This window comes from Pleurodeles waltl, chromosome 7 (assembly GCF_031143425.1).
Source record: "Pleurodeles waltl isolate 20211129_DDA chromosome 7, aPleWal1.hap1.20221129, whole genome shotgun sequence".
In the NCBI taxonomy this organism is placed as follows: domain Eukaryota; kingdom Metazoa; phylum Chordata; class Amphibia; order Caudata; family Salamandridae; genus Pleurodeles; species Pleurodeles waltl.
The window spans coordinates 1,214,049,236-1,214,066,656 of NC_090446.1; the positions used below are offsets into that span (position 1 = coordinate 1,214,049,236).

The 17,421-nt window shown below is 47.8% G+C and overlaps 1 protein-coding gene across 1 annotated transcript in view; it reads left to right on the top strand.

The window, feature by feature from the left end:
* Positions 1-17,421, top strand: part of B3GNTL1 (UDP-GlcNAc:betaGal beta-1,3-N-acetylglucosaminyltransferase like 1) — a 1,877,148-nt gene that overhangs the window by 1,527,660 nt on the left and 332,067 nt on the right. Inside the window, exon 8 of the mRNA XM_069200350.1 lies at positions 16,122-16,246. Coding sequence (XP_069056451.1) covers positions 16,122-16,246 — 125 coding nt within the window. The remainder of the gene's footprint in view (positions 1-16,121; positions 16,247-17,421) is intronic.

Genomic DNA, 17,421 nt, shown 5'->3' on the forward strand with positions numbered 1-17,421 from the left:
TTATTTTGAAACAAAGAAAAGCATTACATCAATGTAATCACACAGTAGCACGGCACCGTTCGAACCCCCGCACCCCTCAACAGCATACCACACCGGTCTACTCTGGTTAAATCATACAGTACCCATAGCTAGGTAGCCTTATGTGACCATCCTCCCCCCTACAGGGGAAGTGTGTAGCACCACCCAACGCAATGAAGACAGGAACATACCAATGTCTCGCTCCCTTCCCAACCAGTCCTAACCCACCTGTGTGTGCGCCTGTCCACTCTAGTGTGCACTGTCTGAGCCCCAGCGTTCTCAATTTTTATCCACCTCCTCTGGCAGACTCTACCAGTGTACATCTCCCTCTCTACAGCTTGCATTGTTTCATACACATTTCCCAATCTCAGGTTTCTCATTTCTTGGTGGCCCCCAGGGTTAAACTTATGATGGGTTGGATTTTCCTCATTGCTGGTACCTGTACCGTTATATCAGTAACTGCCAAGGTGAGTGAAATCTGCTTCATTTACCAGGCCACTCATAATGAGGGCCTGAACCTTTCTCTGTGCTTCAGACCTTACCAGCAAACTGACTTCTCCAAATTCAGCATCTCCAAATCTGTTGAATTCCTTCATATATGTGATGACAGGAAAGAGCTTTACGACCTAATAAAGCTATGTTAGGATTGCATTTTCTCTTGGAAATATCAAATCTTCAAACCATATTATTATTCCTAAATCTAGCGCAGAGTTGACACTTCTTTTCTATAGCTCCTTTCCAGCAGCAGGGCTGTAGTTGATGATCCTACACTGTTTCTCATGCCACCCTTACAACTAAAGACAATGGTTGGTACTTTTAAATGGTGAAGTAATGACATTGGTGGTGGGCACCTTGGTATTCCTTATATGGTAGGGCTGGTGGTGGACCCTTTTTACACTGAATGTGACGTGGTTGGTAGTAGGCTCTTCTTTATACTAGGGTTTACCACATTCTTATACTAGCTGTCCTGATGTTAGTGGTGGAACACTCTTCCATACAACATGTAATGAAGTTGGAGGTAGCATCTTTTTATAATTACCTTTTTTGTACTGAATGTGTGGGGGTTGGTTACATTCTTGGAATGGATGTAGTGGGAATGGTGTTGTGCACCTTATCATACTGGATAAGGTGGACACCTTTGTATGCTGCATGTGGCATTAAAGTTTGCCGACCTTTTTTTACTCAATGTTTTGGGATTGGAAGTGGACTTTTTTCATCCGCAATGTGGTGTGTTGGTGTTCTGCAACTTTTTATACTGGGTGTCGGAAAAAGCCCTTTCTGCAGGATCTTAACCAGACTTGTTGCCTTCCTCTTCCTTCTTTTCTGACCCTGTGTTTGTTAGCTTTAGGACTCTGGGCACTTTACCACTGCTATCCAGTGCCAAAGTCCATGTGCTCTGTGTCTAAAACATGGTAACATTAACTTCTCTATGATTGGCATATTTGATTTACTCTTATGTTCCCAGTAAAGCTCACTATGTGCGCCCAGGGCCAGTAGGTCAAATGCTACTAGTGGACCTGCAGCACTGGTTGTGCCACCCACTATGGTAACCTTTCAAACATGTGTCAGGCCTGCCATTGCAGAGCCTGTGTGTGCCGTTTAAACTGCCATTTCGAGCTGGCGAGTGTACCCATTTGCCAGGCCCAAAACTTCCTTTTTATTACATGTACATCATCCTTAAGGTAGGCCCTGGTTAGCCCTTAGGACAGGGTGCAGTGTATTTAAAATGTTGAACATGTACGTTTAAGTTTAACATGATCAGAGAGCACAAAAATCTTTTAAGTGTAATTTCCAATTGGGAAAATGTAAATTTATAGTGTGTGGTGTCTCCGGACTTGCAATTTAAAAATACATCTTTTGGTGAAGGTGGTTTTAAAATTGCAGGTCTGAAAATGCCATTTTTAGAAAGTTGACATTTTCTTACTTTAACTATTCTGTGGCTTAGCCTGTCACTGAATACACTTCTGGGTTTAAGTGACAGCATTTGTGCAGTCTCTCCAGACAGCTACAAACAGGAAGGGCTGGGTGTGACAGGAAATACATCTGGATTCATTTGCATACTGATAGTCGCCCTGGGCAGGGAGAGTAAGAAGCAGTACCCACTTACATCTGAATAGGCTGTGTCCTGCCCTCACACAAAGGGCTGATTACCCCCCACTGATAGTCTGGAGCCAGGGCTGGGTTGAAAGGGATCCTCGTGCACTTCAGAGAATTCTTTTGAAGTTAACCCTACATCTGTGGCCTTTTGGGTATAAGGACTGGGCCTCTGACACCATATACTCAGAACATTTCTGGACTGAGGACGTTCTGCCAGGAAGAAGGACTGCTGTGCTGTCAGGAGGGACTGCCACTTTGCTGTTTGCTCTGCCGTGTTGGCCTGCTGCCTGCTACTTCTTGCCTGGGAGTGAGAGGACTGGAGATAGCTTTTTACATCCTGCAATCTAAAGTTTCTCTAGGGCCCTGACTGAGCGTGCCTCCTGTTTCTGAAGTCTCAGGGATATCAAAGACTTTACCTGCATCGTGCTTGCAGCACCTGGGCTCCTCTGCTGTGAGTCCTGCTCTGCCAAGTGGTGTCAAATCCAGTCCTGGGTCCTTGGAGGTGAGTGTGGTGCTGAAACACAAGAACTGACACATCAACACCAGCGTGTCACTTGAAACTAATGCATCCTGCTGCTAAAACGCCGCTTTGCTGCTGCCTGCACTGAAGCCGTGGACACTGCTCACTGACTGCGCAACACAACAACCCCGACTTACAACGCAGCCCTGGCTTAGCCAAAGCAGCACCGATGCATAGGAACCAGTACTTATTGCTTCTGGACATTGACGTGTCAACAACGTTGCCCGATCAGGGAACAACGCATCGTCTGCAAGTGCGACACATCCCCTCTTTGGATCAATACATTGTCACTGCACATTGACGCCACCAATGTACTATCAGCGAGTCTGCGTGTCTCCTGCATCTGGCCTGCGTTCCATCGCAGTTAGGCTGAACTTTTCGATCTGCCCCGGTCGAGTGCGACCAGATTGGAGCTATTGACTTGATAGCACTGCATTTTGACTTAATCTTTGAAAATTCATAACTTGACTTGTATATGTTGAATTTTTGTTGTTTTGGTCTTGTTTGATTCAGATAAATATTGGCTATTGTTTTAACTGGTGTGGAGTCCTTTTGTGGTGTTTTCATTGTGTTACTGTGTGTTTGCACAAATACTTTACACATTGCCTCTTTAGTTTAGCCTGACTGCTCTGTGCCAAACTACCAGAGGGTGAGCACAGGGAAACCTTTAGTATGTATTTTACTTGCCCGGACTAGGATTATGGTTCCTACCTGGACAGTGTGCACACCTCTACTAACTGGAGACCCAGTTTATAACACTGGGTGTAGTGGAATTGATGGTGGGCACCTTTGTGATGTGGTGGGTAGTTTTAATGAGGTTGGGTTGGGTGAAGACATCTTTTTGTAGAAATGTGGAGTTGGCAGTGAGCACTGCTTCATAATCAGTGGAGTGTGGTTGTTGTTACGCAGTGCTTTTAATGGACGCCCATTTCTAATGTGAGGGTACTGGTACTCTCCAATTACAGGCCTTGACAAATCTACTCGCCCACTGGCTATGGCAAATAATATTTTATCAAGTCAAACTATTTTTAGGACCTACTGGTCTATGAACTTAAGCTGGAAAGGTAAAGGCGTTCTGTTCATTCAGAAAGTGAATGAACAATAAAGAGGCCTTTAACTCTTGTTTTATCATGAAACATTTGCTGTCTTTTCAGTGACAGAGGTCAAATGTCAGTTTGTCTTTTTAATAAATGCTTATCTTATCATGAAAAATGATGTTTACTTTTTTTCTCTTACTACAGTTAGATGATTTTATAAAGTGAGCTGTGACAATTTTTGTGAAACAAAGGGCTGTGTGGTGTCAGTTTGTTTCTAACACACAACATTTAAATAGCTTCTAAACAAATAGTACAAATATTTAAAACTATATTAGGAATTAAAATTCACTTTTTTGTAATTCAGAAGTGTGATGCAGAGATTTAAATAGGAGCAAAACAAATCGGAACACTTTACTTGGTGATGTCCATATTACAAATATTTGCGGAAACTAGATTTCCAAACATTACTGTTTGTATACTATGTAGTTTTACCAGTAAAACCGCATATCACTTGGAATGTTTGTGGCTATTTCCATTTCAATGTAAAATGTGCTGATTGGAAATGACAGTATACTACCACTTCATAGTTTAGGTACATATTCATTAAAAATGCTAGTTTTGAACAATGATTAGAGAAAAAATCTTGCCGCCCCCTTCCCCCAGTAACAGTGCTGTTAATGAACTAAGAGCAGGGGCACTGGAATTATGCATTAGGAGAGGTCCAAATTATGCAGCAGGGTTGAGTAAATTTTGAGGCAAGAAAAAGCCAAGTGTGAGGCATACTCAAGCACATTTTCCAATAATATTACTTCATTATTTTGTCATTGTTAGTTCGAGCGCGCAAGCACTTCCGACCTGTTGTAAGCATTGTGAGCTTTTTACCACATCCACCTCACGCCCATCACTTTCACTCGTTCGTGGGCTTGTCTTTTAAAAATCCTTTGATGTCATTGGTAAATGCTGTACGTTTATCGCGCCTTGGGGTGGTTTTGTTACCGCCTTGGGGACTGACCCTGTTACATGGGTAACTACACAATTGCCGAAATGTTTCACTGTGAACAAACTCTTTTTTATTTGGTGTCTGTCCTTCACGCTCATGGCGGCTATGGCGCTTTGAATCATCTCGCAGTGCTGACCCCTAACTGTTCACACCTGCCCCTGTTTCCTGTTCGTGTTTGCCCGTCTCCACCACCATTCCCATGTAGTTGCTTGTTTTTGGTGTGTTTTCAGTGCATCCTCAGTGACAAAGGAAGGGGTCCACTCCTTGGTACGCCCTGGCGGCATTCATACATCTGTAACCCTCTCATTCTTCCGTAAAGAAAACACTCATTTAAGTGGGTCCGTCGACTCCAGGGGTGAATTTTGATGAGGTACTGCTGAACCGCAGGAGCTGAGCTCTGCAAGCCTTTTTTCCCCCCCTTTTTTTTGCTTTTGTAATTCAGTTCAACTCTAGAGCGCTCATGTTTGCAGTTGGTGAGAGCTTGCTTCACTCTGTGGCAGAACACGAAATTGCATCATAAAAGTTGCTGTAAAAAATAATACATTGCTGGACGGAATGAACTGCGTGTGTCCCCCAGCACCCTGGGATTTGCAATTAGGTAAATCAAAACCATTCGTACCTATGGGCCTGTGAATGGAGTCTCATTCCCTAATTATAATTCGGTAATAGTGATTGTGATTTTTAAGAAATCGTTATTACTGAATCGCAATTTTCATGCATCCCATTTTGCATTTCTTAAATAGCGATTTCTTAAAAATCGCTATTTAGGAAATGCAAACCGGGACTTTGATACAATTGGCCCCAAGTGCCTTGGTTCTGCTTTGATAATTATTTTTGTATGACTGCTGAGTGTCCGTCTAAACTGCCTGAAACAAAATAAAACTGAAAGGGTGTTTAAATGGTATCTCTTGCCTTCGGTATATTTGGTGTGACAGGTCTTGATATCCGATCCTCAATCTATGCATGTCTACACACGTTATCAGGCTTGTGAGCTTGGACTGGCTTCTGGCCTTCTCTGTCCGAACACACTAGGATTGTACATGGTTGCCTCTAAAACCTTCTTTAAACTTGAGTGAATATAGGTTTGTTTCCTCCTGACTCCCGCCGTGGGAAATCACTTGTTCCTGGCAAGGGTGTGCGTAAACTTTGCTTGTCTGAGTTTGAAAAATACCCGCATATCAAATGCAAATATCTAAAAAAAGAATTACGTGTTTAAAAGTTAGCCAATTTGAAGAGAAGACCAAATTATGCGGCAGGGTTGACCAATTTATATGGCAAGAAAAGTCCAGTTATGCATTGACAATGCCACTAGCTCTAACTCAAGAAAATGCGAGAACTATGGCATTGAAAATGCTTGTTAAACTTCATAACTCTCTCTGGGCAATGGGTGCACCTCATTAGTACCAATTTAACACCCAGGTATATAAATAAGCAACAGAAGGGTGACCAATCCAGCTTTGCAAAGGACCTTTAACTGCGCTGCAACAAGTGTCATCCCATATTTAGTAATTTTTGAACGGTTTGAACTAGAAACACATTCCTTTCCGTTAAAATTTGCAGATTGTGCTGCAGATGATGGATTATATGGCAAATGTAGCAAATGTATAATTATGCAAAAATCACTACAGCCCCACAATCACGTAATTCCAGTGGTCCTGACTAAGAGGCAAGTTAGGGGTCATGTTTATCTTATATGCAGCTAGTATTGAATTATATATGGAGCAAACATTTAGGCCCTCGCGGTCGGTGTTAAAGCGGCGGTAACACCGCCAACAGGCCTGCGGAAAAAAAATGAAATCACGACCATGGGCGAAACTGCCAACATAGACAGCCACTTTAACACTCCGACCGCCACGGCGGTAGAAACAAACACCACAGCGGTAACCGCCAACAGACAGGAGGAAGACAAAGTACCGCCCACAGTATTTCAACACTCCTATCCGCAACATTTTCCGGGGCAGAACCAATGCTATCAAAAGCACGGTAGAAACAGTACACAGAAGGGAAAACACTCACCTCTCGACACCCAACGAAGAACCAGGACGCCATGGAGCCCGAACTACAGGTGTTAACAATGCTGGTCAGAGTGCTTCATCCTGCCAAGAACTGGGGAAGTGGATGTATCTCTCCACTGGTTCTGGAGGGGCATGGTGCCCAGAGTGCTCCACGTGCAGTGTGCCCGGTACAAGTCCCTCACCTGGGTGTGTGTGTCACCAGATTGCCAAGGTACAGGTAGCATGATATGCCATGGAGGCAGCGACATAGCCCACACTGCTGAGTCTTTACCTTCCATCTGCAGGTGCAAACAGTGATGGAAGTCATGCCTTATGGAAGCTGCCCAGGGTCCAGGGACTCTCCTCCAGCCTCGGACGACTGACCACTGGGAATGGTAGCCATGTCAGCAGTGGTGCCACTGTCCGAGTACGCCACGGGCCGGTGGCGGTGCTTGCGGCGGTGTCTGTGGCGGTGGTGCATGGGTCAGCACCTGCTGAGGGACACAGCAGGACGTCTCCTGCAGCCTGTGACGGCTGCCCACTGGGGAAGAGGCTGGGGACTGTCACTGAGGCTGTAAACGTGCCGGTGCAGGTGGCGGTTGTGGTGGCAGGGCAGCTATCGGTGTTCGCCGCCGTACAGGTTGGTGTGGTAAAGGACAGAAGGTGTGACATTGGTCCATCAGTCGTGCCACCGTGCCCTCTCCTGACCTGCTCTTCTGCTTTTGTCCCTTCCCCACCTTTGATGGTGCCGCAGTTATCTTACCACTATCCCCTTTTGTTTTTGCTGAGCCCTTGGTGGCTGGTAGTTTCGGCTTCTCCCTCTGGGATGTGGGCACCTTTTTCACCTTGGCAGGTGGCCGAATGTCCTTGCCCTCGCTACGTGGCATACTGACATCCCTGATGGGTGGCGCACTCGATGACCCCGCAGTTGATGGCGCCACTGTGCCTGGGGATTTGGTGGCTGAGGTGCTGGGCTGGGACCTGGAAAGCCTGGCCCTAGGGGAAGGACGGGGGGAGGTGAAGGGAAGAGGTCAAGGGTTGCCAGGAAAAGTTTTTTTAGACACACTGGGACGGGAAGATGGAGGGGGTTTGGGAGTGGAGGAAGAGGTAGTGGTTGTAGGAGGTGTACGTCTGCTGAATTTGGGTGAAGGTGCATGGGCCGGAGGCTGTTGTGAGGTGGATGGCTGTTGGGTGGGTGTGTGCCTGCGTCTGTGTACTTTGGGAGGAGAGCTCACTGACACACTGGGAGAGGACACTGGGGATGTGTGAATGGTAGTAGGTGTGGTGATTGCACGTGAGCGGTGTGTGGTGATGGGCGTGATGGTGATGGAGGTAGTGGCTGAGGATATAGTGCATGCAGGTGTGAGTGGAGACGAGACAGGGAGGGAGGAGGGGGATGCGCAGGAGGGGGACACAGTGGAGGCAGTGGATGTTGCTGTGTCTGCATGGGGATGGTGCTTGTGTGAGTGCCTGTGGGATGTATGGTGCTTATGTTTGCCATGTCCACTCTTGTGTGTTGATGTGTGTGCATGCTGGTCTGATGGTGTACTTGGGATAGGCTGAGGTACAGAGGATTGGGTTTGGGTGGAGGAAATTGGAGGGGGGGAGGCTGGACAGAGGGACAATGGCTGCCATCAGTGCTGAGGCCAGAGCCTGAAATGCTCTCTGTTGGGCCGTCTGCCCAGAATGAATGCCCTCCAGGTATGCATTTGTTTGTTGCAAATGCCTCTCAACACCCTGGATGGAATTCAAAATGGTAGATTGCCCAACGGTGAGGGATCTCAGGAGGTCAATAGCCTCCTCACTGAGGGCAGCAGGGCTGACTGGGGCAGGGCCTGAGGTGCCTGGGGTGAAGGTGATGCCCACCCTCGGGCAAGGGACACACGCTAAGGGGCTGCTGGGAGGGCGGTGCTGGTAGGGGGGTTGGCAGCTGTACCTGTTGATGCGGTGGGCACAGAGGTGCCTGCCACCGCAAGGGAGCTCCCATCAGAGGAGGAATCGCTGTCACTGGTGTCTGCTCCTGTCCCTGCCGTGGAGCTCCCCTCGTCCTCCGTCCTACTGGTGGCTTCAGACTCTGTTGCTTCACCCTCTAGGGCCAAGTGAGTTGCAGCTTCCTCCTGCTCCGGAGCCAATGCCCCTCCACCTGATGATGCTATTGCACACAAGAACAGGGAGACCGCAAAAAGGGGGGGGGAAGACAGAAGAAAAACATTTTCAGTACATGCAACACCACTACCGTTGGCAGACTCAACACACAGGGAGCAGCCCTAAGCACTACGCCATGCACTAACAGTTCCTAGGAAATTCACCTGACCATGGGGTACGAGGCCTAAGACCAAATGCTGCACACCTGGAAGTCACAGGAGCCTGACTAGGTGTAGATGGCTCTTACCACTAGTGGGGTTGGGGTACCACATTGCCTGCCTCACAAGGGACCTTGGCTACCAAGTTCGCCCTGGCCTAGGGGACCCCACTGACCACCTCCCCCACCCAGACACCTCGTAATGCGCGCAGAGTCAGCTTGTGGCTGCTGTGATGCCCTCAAGCGCCCATCCAACTCCGGATAGGCCACCGCCAGGATCCAGGACATCAGGGGATCATAGTGCGATGGGCACCCCTTCCACGTTGGAAGGCCATCCCCAGCTTGGCCTCCGCCGTCTTCTTGGTCCAGCGACGCAGGTCCTCCCATCTTTTACGGCAGTGGGTGCTCCGTCTGTGGTAGACCCCAAGGGTCAGGACGTCCTTGGCGATGGCACGCCAAATACCCTTCTTCTGGTGGGCGCTGACCTAGAGGAATGGTACAGGGGGAAAGGAAATTACTCACCCGCGTGGACCGTCATACTCATTGCCCACCAGTTCCCACCCATGCCCTGGCGCACATACACTCATCATCCGCACATGCAGGCCTCAGCCCCCCCACCATGTATCTTCCATCCACACCATTCAAAGCAGGCTTTGCCCATGCAGAATGCTCACAGTGTACTCACCTGTTTGTCTGGAGGACCGTACAGTTGCGTGCACTGGGGGAGGACCCCATCCACTAGTTTCTCCAACTCCTCCGAAGTGAAGGCAGGGGCCCTTTCCCCAGACACTGTAGCCATTGTTGCTTCCAGACACAGGTCAAAGCAGCACTTGCAATGTAGGTCCTCTCCTGTTGAAGGTCAGTGTAGGTCCTCTCCTGTTGAAGGTCAGGAATCAAGTGAGTGAACAGACAGAAAATGGCGCTCACGTCCACGGCGCTGCGGACCGTCACAGCTGGCGTACATCGTAATTGTCTCCTGGGACCCATAGAGCCCAATGTTAACCAATGCAGAATTGCGCCGCGGTCTTCGACCGCCCACCGCGACAGTGTACAACGCCAGCGCAGTTACCTCATATCCCCTTGTCCCACCTTACAGGTCAGGCAGTCGACATTTCAGGGGGCCACATGGGATGGATAAAAACTGCGTCACACCTATCTAGGCCTGGAATACAGACAGATACCGGCATATTGCGGATTAATAACGTTTCTGCAAATAACACACTGTGATACCTCAGTGTTGGATGACTCCCTGCTTGCTGTTCTCCTCCATAGGGCACGTCTGCTGGGGCAGGTGATGAGATGGCGGCATCCTCCGGTGTATAGACCCCTGGTGGACCTGTCGACAATGGAAGAGAGACACATCATAATCACATACAGACTTGATCGTGCAACAAACCTGGAACTGTGTGCCCAGTTGGAGCCCGACCTGATGTCAGCTATCCACCATCCCACAGGGATACCCCCTCTAGTGCAGGTCCTGTCTATACTCCATTTCCTGGCCAGTGGGTCTTTTCAAACAACAGTGGCCATGGCATCAGAGATGTCCCAGCCAATGTTCTTTAACGTGTTATCCAGAGTGTTGTCTGCCCTGCTGAAACACTACATCGTTTTCCCTCAGGTAGAGGATTTGCCCACAGTGAAAGGTGACTTCTATGCCCTGGGACATATCCTCAACATCATTGGTGCCATTGATGGTAGACATGTGCCATTTGTCCCCCCCCCCCCCCCCCCCCCCCAGGAATGAACAGGTGTACAGAAACTGGAAAAGCTACCATTTGATGAATGTGCAGATGGTGTGTTTGGCAGACCAGTACATCTCCCATGTGAATGCCAAGTATCCTGGCTCTGTGCATGACGCTTACATTTTGAGAAATAGCAGCATCCCTTATGTGATGGGGCAACTCCTGAGGCACTGTGTGTGGCTAATAGGTGAGGCCAAGGTCCAAATACAATTGACATAGGTGTCTGGGTATGGGGTTGTCCCTAAGGGTTAGTTTGTGTCTAACAGTTGTCCCTCTACATTTGCAGGTGACTCTGGTTACCCCAACCTGTCATGGCTACTGACCCCAGGGAGGAATTCCAGGACAAGGGCAGAGGAATGCTACGATGAGGCACATGGGCGAACTAGGAGGATAATAGAGCGCACCTTCGGTCTCCTGAAGGCCAGATTCCGGTGCCTCCATCTGACAGGTGGTTCCATATACTACTCACCGAAGAAGGTGTGCCAGATAATCGTCGCATGCTGTATGCTGCACAACCTGGCTTTGCAACGCCAGGTGCCTTTTCTGCAGGAGGATGGGCCAGATGGTGGTCTTGTGGCAGCTGTGGAGCCTGTGGACACTGAAGAAGATGAGGCAGAATAACAGGATATTGACAAAATCATCATGCAATACTTCCAGGTAAGAAGACACAGGTAAGAAGATGTCACTGCTTCCCACATCTCATACTACTGTTGGAGCTAGCATAAGTCTGTCATTTTCACTCAGTGTATGGACCCTGACTTGTCACTTTGACTTTCCATTTCACAGATCTGGGTCCCACTTTGTGCCCTCTGCTATGTTTACTCCTGGCCTATAGCTGTGTTACATTGGTATGTGAACAAGTAAATTGACATTGCTATATTCCATAGATATTGCAATTACACATTTGTGAAAACAGACTGACTCCAGATTGTTTTGTGATTGAAGTGTGTTTATTCCTGTGCAAATAAGTGGAGGGGGTTGTAAAATGGGCTGGGGTGATGGTGGAGGTATGTCCATGGCAGAGTCCAGTCTATTTGTTTCAAAGGTGCATTGTCCTAAGGGGCATAGGAAGTGGAGCAATGACAGTTTAAGGAGGGACAGGGTGACATAGTGGGACAGAAGGGTGACATTCAGGGGGGTCTTATTTCCTGGCAGAGGTCTTGGCAATGTTCTCTGTCTTGTTCCTGGATCTCAGGGACCGTTTGCGGGGTGGTTCTCCATCTGCAGGGGGTGGAGTGCTGGTGGCTTGTTGTTCCTGTGGCGGTTCCTCCTGTCCACTAGTGCCGGCGGAGGTGGAGGGCTTTTCATCATCCAGGCTAGTGTCAGGGGCCCGTTGGTGTGCCACTGTGTCCCTCCCAGTTCCCTGTTATCCTGTGCCTCTGTACCCTGAACCGTGTGCCCACTCCCCCCAGGTCGCTGATCATCCTATGTTAGTGGATTTGCCTGGGTTCCCTGTAGTGGTGGACACACTGCTGATTGGCCTGTCCTGGGGACAGAGGGAGGGGCCCGCTGGGTGGGTGCTGTGCTGGTGTTTCCTGAGGGGGGAGGCTCTGTGGTGGTTTCTGACTGCGTCAGGGGAACCGACTGTCCCGAGGTCCCTGATGGGCCAGGCTGGTCATCTTGATCCACTTGCAGAGCTGCTGTCATCACTGTGCGTCTCTTCTGTGCGGGGACTGGATATGTCTGGCACCTCCTGTCCGGTGACGTTGGGTATGGGTCCTGTTGGGGTGTAAATGCATAGTTATTGTATCTGTGTGTGCCATCGTGTGCAATGGGTGAGTGACCCTCTACTCCTGTGTTTGCATTAATGGCTTGGGCCTTGTGGGATTGGTGATTTTGGGGCATGAGTGAGTCTCTGAACTGGACATGCTTTGGTGATGGGTGTTCATGCATTGGTGTTACATGTAGGGCTTGGTTTTGGGATGTGTGGGTTGTGTCAGTGGGGTATCTGTGGGTGGTTGGGGTGATGGGTTGTGAGGGTAAGGGTGGCGATATGTGATGGCATGCAGGTGAGGTGGGGGGGATAAAGTAGTGAAGAGTTGAGTTACCAGAGTCCAGTCCCCCTGCTACTCCTGCAAGGCCCTCAGGATGCATAATTGCCAAGACATGTTGTTAGTTGTGGGGGAGGAGGTGGGGGTCCACCGCCAGTCCTCTGTACAGCAGTCTGTTCCACCTCTTCCTGATGTCATCCCGTGTTCTTGGATGCTGTCCCACTGTGTTAACCCTGTCGACAATTCTGCGCCATAGCTCCATATTCCTTTCAATGGATGTCTGCTGCACCTGTGATCCGAATAGCTGTGGCTCTACTCGGACGATTTCCTCCACCATGACCCTGAGCTCCTCCTCAGAGAACCTGGGGTGTCTTTGAGGTGCCATGATGTGGTGTGGGTGATGTGTGAGGTGGTGTCTGTTGTGATGTGTGAGGGGATGTGTTGGTGTGTGTTGTTTGAGGTGCGTGGATGTTGTGTAAGTGATGGTGTTGTGTGTCTGTGGATGCTGGTGTTGTTTTAGGTAGTCTCTATCTCTCTGGCCTTCTTTCAAAATTTTGGTAGTAAGGGTTTGTGGGTGATGGGGGTGTGTGCTTTATATTGGATTTGGTGTGTGGGTGTGGTGTGTGTATGTGTATCAGGTGTGTGTATTTCGAATTGGCCAATGTGGTTGTGTTTTGTAAGTGTGTGTGTGTTTTGAGCGCGGTGGTGTGTAACCACCAAAGGATTACTGCGGTTGAATGACCGCTGCGGTCTCCAGCCCGGCGGTCGTCACTATACCGCCGGCGGTATTTGGACCCGGCTTACCACCATGGATTTCCTGCGGTTGGAACCGCCACGAAATCCATGGCGGTAAGCACTATCAGTGCCAGGGAATTCCTTCCCTGGCACTGATAGGGGTCTCCCCCACCCCCACCCCAACTCCCTCCCCTACACCCCCCACCACCCCTGCCACCCCCAAAGGTGGCAGGACCCCCCTCCCCACCCTGACCCCAACATCACATCACTCATGCACACATGACACGCACACAGGCACCACCAACACACATATACGCACACACACCGACATACATGCAAACATCCACACACACAGTCAGACACGCACACCCACATTCAAACATACACACACACAACCATGCAGACATATCTACAGACATACACACACTCATTCCCATACTCACGACACCCCCGCAAGCATACAGGCACTCAGACATCCCCACGACATACACACACGCACACCCCCATGCACGCACACAACACCCCCCCACCCCCCTCCCCTCACGGATGATCGATTTACCTGGTCTGACGATCCTCCGGGAGGGGACAGGAGCCATGGGGGCTGCTCCGCCGACACCACACCGTCAACAGAACACCGCCATGCCGAATCACAGGACGTGATTCGGTGGGCGGTGTTCTGTTGACGTGGCGGTGGAGGTGGAGCAACCTCCACTTCCCCGCCGCCCGCCAGTATGGCTGTTGGCGGCTCTCTGTCTGAAAAAGGACGGAGAGCTGCCAACAGTCATAATACGCAGAGCGGAAAACCGCCACCACTGGCGGTCTTCAGTACGGCGGTCAACACCGCCGAGGTCAAAATGACCCCCTTTGGGTCAGGAGCATTACAATTAGTTTGATTAGGTTATTTAAAGTCACTACACCTGCAGGTCTGGTAACATTTTTACGATTTGTTGAGGCCTGAATTAGGAAGGTGTGTCCATTTAAAGCATAGGTGGTAAGCACCTTTTTATACAGAATGTGCAAGGGTTGGTGGCATGCCCCTTTTTATACGATACAGAATGTGGTGGTGCACATCATTTTTGTGCAAGATCTTATGTGATTGATATTGGGCACCTTTTTAGGGTCGAGTGCGCAAAGCGCTCTGTCCCTGTTATAATCTCCCTCTGGGATTCTAACCACGCCCACTGCTGGCCAATCTGTTTCATTGGTTCCTGGGCCTGCCTTTTAAAAATCACTTGATTTGATTAGTGAAAGGCATGCATGCGTCATGCCTTTTTTTTTTTTTTACTGGTGTTTAGCCCTCCTCAAGTGCACCGGCCAACAACTGAAAACATACGAAGTTACATGTTTTTAGCATGGTTTCGGGGCTACTTTTTCTCTTTATTTCGCAGGCAGCACAGTCTTGCTCGGCAGTAGTTGAGCACTTTGCATGACATCAATCCTGTTACATGGATAATTGCACTTTTTCCAGTTGCATGGATAATTGCAGTTTTGACGGTTACATGGATAATAGCACTTTTGTTGATACGTTTCACTGCGAGCGAATTTCTGTTTCATTTAGTTCTGCTTCGCACTCATGGTGGCGGCCATCGGCTTGGTTATGTGAAACTGTTTTACTTTTCAGTTTATGTGGCAAGTAAAGTCCGATTAGGAGCTTACAACGCTAATAGCTTTAACTCGAGGAAACGTGAGAACCATTGCATTGCAAATGCTTGTGATACTTGATGTTGAAGTTAGGCATGTTCTTGTACAAGATATGATGGAATTGGTGGTTGGCACTGTTTTATGCTCGATACGATGGGGTTGGTGGTGGGAACGTTTTTATACTGAATGTGGTACCATTATAGTTTCTGCTGGCTGTGATTTTTGAGGGTCTCTCGTAGCTCCTACTATATAAACGTATACATCTCCTCTTCACTGTGACCAGTTCTGGGTCATGTTTTTTCTGTCTCCTCACAATTATCTCCTAACCCAAGACATAGGACATTGCTCATCATGTTCGTTTGTAAAGTAATTAATCCTATCAGGGACTGACATTCTGCACACAGAAGATAAAATATTTTGTCTCCCCTGTGGCTTATTGTGCCACGTGAGAATATATTTTATTCCGTGTTCCCAGATTTGACATGTTTTTTTTTTCTACTCTCATAATGTTTGAGTATGTCATGCATCCCCGTAGAATTCGCTTTGTGTTGCCCTTACAGGCCTCTTGATCAGACAGTCGTCAGCCTTGACGGCTAAAGTCCTGGGAAATATTGGGGCTTCATAAATTAAAAACTCTCGAGGTCACGTATGTCTTTGGTTGCGAATTCCATAGAACTAGAAAAAGTGTTTTGTTTCTATGAATATTCATTAATCTGCAGTGTGATCACTAATAAGCGGGTGGAGGGTCACCATACACAGGCTTAATAACAAGCTCAGAAAAGCCACAGTTTATGAAGTTCTCACCGGGGTAAACTACATGTGCCAGATACCGCTTCAATCTGCAGACAGTCGGTTTGCTGTTTTATCGCCTTGTTGGGTAAATTAGTTAATAGCAATGAAAACAATTTTGACAGTATAGATCCAAGAGGGTCACACATTTCGGTCTGTTGATTCATTTCGTCCAGCAAACATTACAAGGCACTTTGGAATTTTTTATTTGCTGCGAATGCCGATAATTTTTAACAGCGTGATTGTTTCCCCTAGGGTGTCCCAGAGGACTTGTTATTCTTTTATGACCATCTTGAGAAGGGTGGAGGAGTTGTTCGAGTGGACCAGTGCCTTCTTCAATATCGCTACCACCCACAAGCTGCCACCCATTCCATCCTAGAGTAAGAAGTCTTTACCTATTGTTTATTGTTATTCTTTTATGACCATCTTGAGAAGGGTGGAGGAGTTGTTCGAGTGGACCAGTGCCTTCTTCAATATCGCTACCACCCACAAGCTGCCACCCATTCCATCCTAGAGTAAGAAGTCTTTACCTATTGTTTATTGTTATTCTTTTATGACCATCTTGAGAAGGGTGGAGGAGTTGTTCGAGTGGACCAGTGCCGCCTTCAATACCGCTACCACCCACAAGCTGCCCCCATTCCATTCTAGAGTAAGAAGTCTTTACCTATTGTTTATATCTTGTACCTGTGCTGCCGCCTATCCGAGAACACGCTAACCTTCACGCGGTTTTCCAGCCATTATATAGTTGAAGCCAAAGTTGGTAATTTGATGTTCCTTCTCTGGGCTAAGAATTGAACTTTCATGAAGCTTTTTTTTTTTTTAAACACAAATCCAAAGGCACATATCTCAATTTAATAAAACAAGTCTTACAAAATGTGAAAATCAACATTTACTGAGGCATAATAAGACGCTGGGACCTCCAGGCCTGGGCTCTGATGCTAGTTTCAAGACTTGTTTGAGAATTGTATGATTTTAGTTAAACCATTTAAGCACCATATGCATAAACGTGTAACTGTGAGAATGTAAATATGTGAAATATAAAGTTATTTTATAAATTGTCCTTGTCTTTCAGCAACCCCCTTTAATGGACAGTTCTCTCTGGGTCACATCAGCTAAGCTTGCACCTTGTAATACCGAGTTATGCACACAGTGCAAACAACTTGCGTTGTCTGTGTAATGAAATACAGCTCCAGCTTTGACTAGTGAAACTGAATGATGCTTCATAGTAAAATGTGAAGTGTTCATCTGCATTATACTCCTTCCATCAAGTCTACTTTTAAACCCCTCGGTGATCTAGTTGTGATGGACATTTTTTATTTTTATTTGCAAATCATAATTCAGGCTTATCCGGGGATGCGGATATTTCAAAGCGCCCATATCCAATTCTGCTATTCAGGATTCTGCGGCTTATTAATGGAACGTCCCTTACCACTGATTATGTACATTTTAAAGAGAAAACTCTAACGATAATATTTAACATTTGAAGAAAATGCGTCTTTTCTTTACTTATGTTGGAGTTTATGATTTTGGAGTGATGATTCCTCGTACCCCCTCA